At 43.7% G+C, this 10,028-nt stretch overlaps 1 protein-coding gene across 1 annotated transcript in view; it reads right to left on the bottom strand.

Moving 5' to 3' along the window:
• LOC121870578 overlaps positions 1-3,619 on the bottom strand; it is a 6,767-nt gene extending 3,148 nt beyond the window's left edge. The window contains exons 1-2 of the mRNA XM_042372409.1: positions 3,556-3,619; positions 2,449-2,670 (exon numbers count right to left, since the gene is read on the bottom strand). Coding sequence (XP_042228343.1) covers positions 2,449-2,670; positions 3,556-3,619 — 286 coding nt within the window. The remainder of the gene's footprint in view (positions 1-2,448; positions 2,671-3,555) is intronic.
• Between the last annotated feature and the right edge of the window lie 6,409 nt (positions 3,620-10,028).

Raw genomic sequence — 10,028 nt, 5'->3', positions numbered from 1 at the left:
TATTCATAAGGTGTTGACATCATCACTACTACTGTTGCCAGGTGCTAGGTAGAGCAAAGTGAGAGAATCACGGTAGAGCAAGGTGAGATAATCAAGGTAGAGAAAGGTGAAAGAATCAAGGTAGAGCAAGGTGAGAGAATCAAGGTAGAGAAAGGTGAGAGAATCAAGGTAGAGAGAGGTGAAAGAATCAAGGTAGAGAAAGGTGAGATAATCAAGGTAGAGAAAGGTGAGAGAATCAAGGTAGAGAAAGGTGAAAGAATCAAGGTAGAGCAAGGTGAGAGAATCAAGGTAGAGAGAGGTGAAAGAATCAAGGTAGAGCAAGGTGGGAGAATCAAGGTAGAGAAAGGTGAGAGAATCAAGGTAGAGAAAGGTGAGAGAATCAAGGTAGAGAAAGGTGAGAGAATCAAGGTAGAGAAAGGTGAGAGAATCAAGGTAGAGCAAGGTGAAAGAATCAAGGTAGAGAGAGGTGAAAGAATCAAGGTAGAGAAAGGTGAGAGAATCAAGGTAGAGAAAGGTGAGAGAATCAAGGTAGAGCAAGGTGAAAGAATCAAGGTAGAGCAAGGTGAAAGAATCAAGGTAGAGTAAGGTGAGAGAATCAAGGTAGAGAAAGGTGAGAGAATCAAGGTAGAGAAAGGTGAAAGAATCAAGGTAGAGCAAGGTGAGAGAATCAAGGTAGAGAAAGGTGAGAGAATCAAGGTAGAGAAAGGTGAGAGAATCAAGGTAGAGAGAGGTGAAAGAATCAAGGTAGAGAAAGGTGAGATAATCAAGGTAGAGAATGGTGAGATAATCAAGGTAGAGAAAGGTGAGATAATCAAGGTAGAGAAAGGTGATATAATCTAGGTAGAGAAAGGTGAGGGAATCAAGGTAGAGAAAGGTGAGAGAATCAAGGTAGAGAGAGGTGAGATAATCAAGGTAGAGAAAGGTGAGATAATCAAGGTAGAGAAAGGCGAGAGAATCAAGGTAGAGAGAGGTGAGATAATCAAGGTAGAGAAAGGTGAAAGAATCAAGGTAGAGCAAGGTGAGAGAATCAAGGTAGAGAAAGGTGAGATAATCAAGGTAGAGAAAGGTGATATAATCTAGGTAGAGAAAGGTGAGGGAATCAAGGTAGAGAGGTGAGATAATCAAGGTAGAGAAAGGTGAGATAATCAATACGTGTTACGGAGGTATTATCTGAACCCAGCCATATGTCACCATGGGAAGAGATCGATACACCACATTAACTTATAATGTTGTGTTAGTCAATATTTATAGTCTTTATATAGTGTGAAGAGAATGACCTGGAACTTATTGTTGGGTTGGTTGACGTAATGTGACGTTAGGTGAGGTAATAAAACATCTGGCGTTTGTCAAAAAGTGAAAGTAACTGATTAAGTAAATAGTAATGCTAGTGTATTGTGGACTACAGGAACTGAAGCAAGGCACTGTACCTCCCCTCCATGATGAACTTAACACAGTACTGTACCTCTCCTCATGATGAACTTAACACAGTACTGTACCTCCCCCCATGATGAACTTAACACAGTACTGTACCTCTCCTCATGATGAACTTAACACAGTACTGTACCTCCCCCCATGATGAACTTAACACAGTACTGTACCTCTCCTCATGATGAACTTAACACAGTACTGTACCTCCCCTCCCATGATGAACTTAACACAGTACTGTACCTCCCCTCATGATAAACTTAACACAGTACTGTACCTCTCCTCATGATGAACTTAACACAGTACTGTACCTCCCCCCATGATGAACTTAACACAGTACTGTACCTCTCCTCATGATGAACTTAACACAGTACTGTACCTCCCCTCCATGATGAACTTAACACAGTACTGTACCTCTCCTCATGATGAACTTAACACAGTACTGTACCTCCCCTCCATGATGAACTTAACACAGTACTGTACCTCCCCTCATGATAAACTTAACACAGTACTGTACCTCTCCTCATGATGAACTTAACACAGTACTGTACCTCCCCTCATGATAAACTTAACACAGTACTGTACCTCTCCTCATGATGAACTTAGTACTGTACCTCCCCTCATGATAAACTTAACACAGTACTGTACCTCTCCTCATGATGAACTTAACACAGTACTGTACCTCCCCTCATGATAAACTTAACACAGTACTGTACCTCCTCCTCATGATGAACTTAACACAGTACTGCACCTCCCCCATGATGAACTTAACACAGTACTGTACCTCCCCTCCATGATGAACTTAACACAGTACTGTACCTCCCCTCATGATGAACTTAACACAGTACTGTACCTCCCCCCATGATGAACTTAACACAGTACTGTACCTCCTCTCATGATGAACTTAACACAGTACTGTACCTCCCCCCATGATAAACTTAACACAGTACTGTACCTCCCCCCATGATGAACTTAACACAGTACTGTACCTCCCCTCATGATGAACTTAACACAGTACTGTACCTCCCCTGATGACGAAGTGGACACCATCCCTCGCTCTGGCCAGGTTAATGAAGCAGCTCCTACCGCCGATGGCCAGCAGCCGTAACCTGACGCAGAGGCTGAAGGAGTTTAGGACCTCGTCAGTGTACAGAGGTGTCCTGTACTTACTGCTAAAGGTGTCCTCCTCACTCGGGGGTATGTCCTCTTCAGAGTACCTGTACACCCCTACCTCCTGCCCCTCACCTGGTGATCAATATATACATGTATACATTGAGGTATTTATGTATATTTTTGTGTATTTATTCTTGACTTTATTCAGATACATTTCAGTGTATTTATGTATGTATTTATTGATGCGTGTATTCACTCATAAGCATGTTAAAATGCATAAAAAAGCTGTTAAATGCTTACATGAACTGTTTGTCATGCTCACCGCCTCCACATAACACATTATCGACCAGACAGACAGTCAGGTAATGTCACTTTCAGGGTCGACAGACTGGATCAATGGCGGTAATGACGGTCACATAACCAACTTAGCTTAAACTTCATTATGGATGCAATTATTGTAAGGAGTTTTGTCTAATTAATGAAAATTATAGTTTTTAATTCACATTTTGTATACCTTGACTCTCAGAATGTATGTATGTATGTATGTATGTGTGTGTGTATGTATGTATGTATGTATGTTTGCACGTATGTATGTACGTATGTATGTATGTATGTACTGTATGTACTATATGTACAGTATATGGGCGTGGTGGCTCATGAGTGGTCGATAGCACACTCATTAACGAAAATGTAGAACATTACCTGTTAACTCACCTGACTCCACCCTCCACACCTGACCCCGTCCTCCACACCTGACCCCGTCCTCCACACCTGACCCCCCTCCACACCAGACCCCACCCTCCACACCTGACACCTGACCCCCCTCCACACCTGACCCCACCCTCCCACCTGACCCCCCCACCCTCCACACCTGTCCTAATCCTCCACACCTGTCCCCATCCTCCACACCTGTCCTAATCCTCTCTACTTGACCAAGCTATAAACCTCCAAGATAACGCCACCATACGACATCGCCCGTGTGGTAGCTAAGCCTTCACCTCTCTTTCTCTTGCTCACCTTGTGTAGGAAGCAACAGCCGCGTCGTCACCAGCAACACCATCAAAGCCCTGACGTGGAGCATCCTGTCCCGTGTTGCTGGAGTAGAGAGAGAGAGATGACTATCTGATACTGGTATATACAGTAGGTCTTTGGTGCCCGAGTAGGATTTTGGCACTTCACCAGCCTTGGCACTTCCTCACCAGCCTTGGCACTTCCTCACCAGCTGTGGCACTTTCTTAAGGCTAACACTCCGGTTTCATTAAGGTGAAGAGGCATGTGCTTGTGATCACCGACACTTGCTTAGAAAACCTCACACTTGAAACTAAATCCAGATTATTTACACCCAGGAAGTGTTTCAGGGCGGCAGTGTTTCATAGCAGCAGTGTTTCAGGACGGCAGTGTTTTATAGCAGCAGTGTTTCAGGACGGCAGTGTTTCATAGCAGCAGTGTTTCAGGGTGGCGGGGTTTCAGGGCCGCGGGGTTTCAGGGCCGCGGGGTTTCAGGGCCGCGGGGTTTTAGGGTCGAGGGGTTTTAGAGCTACAGACACATTGTTTCAGGGCCGCGGTTGACAGAGATATAGCGCCCTGAGGTTCCTGGGTGCTGAGCTGCTCACTGTGTGTGCGTGTGTGAGTGAGTGAGTGAGTGTCTCTCGTGGCGCAGACGTTGTGAATCTCACACACAAACTAACTCTCTCACGCACACACATACACACACACACTCATACACACACACATATACACACACACACATACACACACACTTATACACACACAAATACACATACACTGGGCCACCAACAACCATGTCACCATCAACCATACCAAGACCATGGTTATGCACATCAACCTCTCCTCCGACATTGTCCCACCTCCTTCCATTACTTTAGGTCCGAACACACTCCAGGTTGTAGATTCCACGAAGCTCCTCGGCGTCACCATAGACAACAAACTAAATTGGAAACCACACGTCAGGGAAGTTGTCAAATCCTTCAGTTTCCGTCTCCACCTCCTCCGCCGACTCAAGTCCCTCGGAGTTCCTGCACCCCGAGCTCCTCAGTGTTTACACAACATTCATACTTCCCAAGCTCACCTATGCCTCCTCTACCTGGTCTTCCTCCCTAAATGCCACACAACGTAAACACCTAGAAAAAGTGCAAAAGAGGGCATGCAAGATTATTCTCTCCTCTTCCTACTCCACATATCAAGAAGTGCTCAACACACTGACCCTTTCGACTCTCACTGACCATAACCACGACCTCATCTGCAAATTTGGTAAGAAGCTTCTACACCATCCTCGACACCGGCTCCTACTACCACCTGAGATTCCTAGCCCGAGAATTGCTGTTCGACACCACAACCGCATCCAGCCCATACGTGCACGAACTGATCGCTATAAGAACAACCCAGTCCCAACCATTGTAAAAATTATCAATAACTTGTAATAAGCCAGTGTATTCACTCCCAGTAAATACTACTTCTTGCACTGTCACTATGTTGAAATGCCCTGTAGTTTAAGCTTTTCCCCATCTAGTTATTATATGTCTTATTTGTGTCACCTATGTTACTTGTATATTATTTGTAATTCGAAACCCATTCCCCAAATATGTAACTGCATATTTTCAGCCTTCTGGCTGCCAAACTCTCTCAATAAACCGTTAATTATTATTATTATTATTATTATTATGTTCCTTTACCTTTCTCTAATGAAGGCTTTTGTTAAACCACCAATGTATGTAATAAGTCATTTATGTCCAATGTATATTTTCAGCCTTCGGGCTGCAGAATTTTTTCAATAAACCGTTAATTATTATTATTATTATTATTATTATTATTATTTATATATACATACACACACACATACACACACACAGTCATATATATATAAATATATATATATATATATATATATATATATATATATATATATACACACACACACACACACACACACACACACACACACAGTTACTGCAAAAAACGGAATAATTACTCACCTCATTAAAAAGTAACGACGATTTGTCATAAAATTGTCGTCAGTTCGTTGGAAGTTATTAATAAGTTTTTACGCCGCAACAAAATATATCTTGTTTTATGGTGAAAATAATGTGGCAAAGTTGAGTTACTCATAACAGATGTTTTGTTACAACTGGTTCCTGAAAGCGACTTATTATGAATGATTTGTTATGATGTATCACTAACTTGTGTTACAGTTATTGTTCTTAACTGAACATAACTATTAGGTTTATTATGCAACACAAGAAGAGAAATGTGTAATAGATTTGTTAACAAGTGTAGCACAACCAGACTTACGTGTATAGTAAATGAACTGTTAACAGTTATTAACTGTGAGTGAACAGTGTTGAACGGTTAACAGTCGCAGTTGGTTAACAACAACAGTTAGTGAACAGTTAACAGTTACAGTTGGTTAACAACAACAGATAGTGAACAGTTAACAGTTACAGTTGGTTAACAACAACAGATAGTGAACAGTTAACAGTTACAGTTGGTTAATAGCAACAGTTAGTGAATAGTTACAGTTATTGAACAGTAATACTAAGTTAAAAGTAACAGTTATTTAACAGCAACAGTCAGTGAACGGTCAAAAGTTAGTTAACAGTTAACCTTGAGATATACATTAGTTAGCCATACAATTTTATAGTTTTCTGTGATTGACAAAGAAAATTAAGAGAAAATTTATATTTTCAATGTATTCTATGGTAAACTTTTTTTTTTAAATACAATTCATATTACAGTACTGTATACTGTACTGTATATTCGATGGTTTGAAATATAAATAGAAGTTCGGACTGTTAGTTTACCCAGAGTGACTGCGATAACTACAGGTCTATCATGACCATTGAACGAGGAGGTCACGTCTCTGTTACACACTGTTGGCAAGTACTGGGCATGTACTGGCTCTCTGTTACACACTGTTGGCAAGTACTGGGCATGTACTGGCTCTCTGTTACACACTGTTGGCAAGTACTGTGGCATGTACTGGCTCTGTTACACACTGTTGGCAAGTACTGGGCATGTACTGGCTCTCTGTTACACACTGTTGACAAGTAATGGGCGTGTACTGGCTCTGTTACACACTGTTGGCAAGTACTGGGCATGTACTGGCTCTCTGTTACACACTGTTGGCAAGTACGTGGCATGTACTGGCTCTCTGTTACACACTGTTGGCAAGTACTGGGCATGTACTGGGTCTCTGTTACACACTGTTGGCAAGTACTGTGGCATGTACTGGCTCTCTGTTACACACTGTTGGCAAGTACTGGGCATGTACTGGGTCTCTGTTACACACTGTTGGCAAGTACTGTGGCATGTACTGGCTCTGTTACACACTGTTGGCAAGTACTGGGCATGTACTGGCTCCTGAATATATCCGTGCCTGCTCCAGTGTTGGTCAAGATAGAAGAAGGTCAAGATAGAAGAAGGTCAATATAGCTTGTGTAGGATTCCTCCATTGCTCTTGGTAGTCTTGTCTACCTGGACCAGGTGGTAGTAGTAGTACTAGTAGTAGTAGTAGTGGAAGTGGTAGAAGTGGATACCAGCGAAGTAAATAAGATTCGTAGGTCCATTACGACAGATCGACAGCACTGCCAAAATGATAAGTTGCAGCAACTATTGTTGCAGGTTCCAGAAAATTTGAAAAAATAAGTAGCTATAGCGCAGGAGGTGGGCGCTCGAACTCGTTAACTACGTTACCGATAAGGGCAAATGGTTTCAGTCTTAATAAACAAGAATTTACAGATGCCATTGCTCTAAGGTACGGTCGGCCGGTAAAAGGTTTGCCCTCCCAATGCGTGTGTGGCTCTTTCAATGATGGCGATCACGCCATGGTCTGCAAGAAGGGGGGCTTCATATACATGAGGCATGACGAGGTAAGGGATCTCACAGCAAATATGTTGAAGGAAATCTGCCGGGACGTCATGGTAGAACCGACCCTCCTTCCATTGGATGGCGAGATCTTCCAACACAGGACTTCAAACACATCTAACGAAGCCCGCGTGGATGTCAGTGCTCGAGGATTCTGGACGCGGGGACAGCGAGCTTTCTTCGACATCAGGATTTTTGATCCCATGGCCGCATGTCACCGTAACCTAGCTCTCGATGCTGCACATAGGAGGAACGAGAACGACAAGAGAAGGGCATATGGGGAGAGAATTCAAAACGTTGATCAAGGCAGCTTCACTCCTCTAGTGTTCACAACCTCTGGTGGGATGGGACCAAGTGCAAGATGTTTCTACGCCAGACTCGCGGAGTTGATCTCCGAACAGAAGCAGCAGCCCAGAAGTTATGTTACAGCCTGGATGAGATGTCGACTGTCTTTCTCTCTCCTTCGGTCGGCTTTGCTCTGCCTTAGGGGAACGAGAGCTTCTGCCCCAACTCCGACAACTGCTGCAGATATTGACTATGAGGCTACAGTCACTGAATGCCGCATAGATCTGCGGCTCAACTAATTTAACACAGATAGGATAGCTTCTTATGTATTAGGATATTTAATATTAAGGTAATAAAATGGCGGCGAAGGTGTGGCTATTGGGGGAGGCTGGAGGCCACTTAAAAAAGTAGTAGTAGTAGTAGTAGTAGACCAGGTAGTGGTATTAAACCAGGTAGTAGTAGTAGGGGAACGAGATATTTGGCCCCAAAGCCAACAACGGTTGCAGGTATTGATTTTGAGGACCTGGTAACATCACATGGTCAACAAATAGGGTACCACCCAAATGCCAACAAGTCCTTCCTCATTGTGAAACCAGAACACTATGAACGGGCAATGGAGGAGTTCGACGGAAGTGAGGTCAAAATAACTAAAGACGGCCAAAGACACGTAGGTGCAGTAATCGGCACGAAGGACGTAACAGAAAAGGTAAATGAGTGGGTGAAGGAAATCCAAGCTCTGTCTGATGTTGCTAAAACGGAATCACATGCGGCCTTTGCGACATTCACCCATGGAGTCAAGCATCGCTGGAATTACCTGTTGCGCTCTATCCCTGACATCGAACCCCTCCTTTACCCTCTGGAGGAAGCCATCAGCATCATTTTCATCACAAAATTAATGAAACACCTTCACTTAACCCCAGCAGAAAGGTCACTCCTTGCATTGTCACCGAGACTGTGGGGAATGGGAATGACCAATCCAGAGGAGCCTGCTGCCACAAAACATCAGAACTCAGTCAAGCTTACGGCAGCCCTCACTAAGCACATAATAACTCAGAATGCAATAAGTGAGGTGGATACCAATAAGTTAACCAAGATTCGACGGTCTATTACGAGAGAATGACAGCACACCAAAAGTGATAAACTGCAACAAGTGCCAGAGAACGTGAAAGGAAAAGTAGCTATAGCGCAGGAGGTGGGCGCCTCAAACTGGTTAACAACGTTACCGATAAGGGCAAAAGGCTTCATCCTTAATAAACAAGAATTCACAGATGCCATTGCTCTAAGGTACGGTAGGCCAGTAGAAGGTTTGCTCTCCCAATGCGTGTGCGGCTCATCTTATGACATGGACCACGCCATGGTGTGCAAGAAAGGGGGCTTCATATGCATGAGGCATGACGAAGTAAGGGATCTAACAGCAAATCTACTGAGGGAAATATGCCACGACGTCACGGTGGAACCGCCCCTCCTTCCATTGGATGTGAGAACCTCCGTCACAGGACTTCAAACACATCCAACAAAGCCCGTGTGGACGTCAGTGGTCGAGGATTCTGGACGCGGGGACAGCGAGCTTTTTTGGACAAGGATTTTTGATCCCATGGCCGCATGTCACCGCAACCTAGCTCTCGATGCTGCACACAGGAGGAACGGGAACGACAAGATTAGGGCATATGGGGAGAGAATTCAGAACGTTGATCAAGACGGCTTCACTCCACTGGTGTCCACAATCTCTGGCAGGATGGGACCAAGTGCAAGATGCTTCTACACCAGACTCGCGGAGGTGTTATCTGAACGGAAGCAGCAACCCAGAAGTTATGTTACAGCCTGGTTGAGATGTCGACTGTCCTTCTCTCTGCTTAGATCTGCATTGTTCTACCTCCGGGGAACGAGAGCATCGGCCCAAAAGCCAACAACAGTCTCAGATATCGACTTTGAGGCAACAGTCACTGAATGCCCCATAGATCTACGGCTCAACTAACTCAACACAGCTAGGGTAGCTACTTATGTTTTAGGATTGTTAATTTTAAAGTAATAAAATAGCGTCAGGGCTCTGTGGTATTGGGGGAGGCTGGAGGCCATATTTCATGAAAAATAAATAAGTGGTAGTAGTAGTAGTAGTAGTAATAGTAGAAGTAGCGAGGATAAGTGTAGTTGGGTGTCTTTCGTGGTCTATAGTGAATTTAGAAGGGATATACTCCATAGTTGGGAATTTCACAGTGTGTCGTTGAATATTGGGCCGTTACAACAAGTAGACAGGTAGTAGTCGTAGTACGTGCAGTTGGACCCGAAGACTGGAGTAAAAAGTTCGTAGAGTTTATTTTACAATAT

Source organism: Homarus americanus, unplaced genomic scaffold, assembly GCF_018991925.1.
Source record: "Homarus americanus isolate GMGI-L3 unplaced genomic scaffold, GMGI_Hamer_2.0 scaffold56333, whole genome shotgun sequence".
Taxonomy (NCBI): Eukaryota; Metazoa; Arthropoda; class Malacostraca; order Decapoda; family Nephropidae; genus Homarus; species Homarus americanus.
The sequence above is the reverse complement of the archived record's forward strand: the minus strand, read 5'-3'. Positions and strand labels throughout refer to the sequence as shown.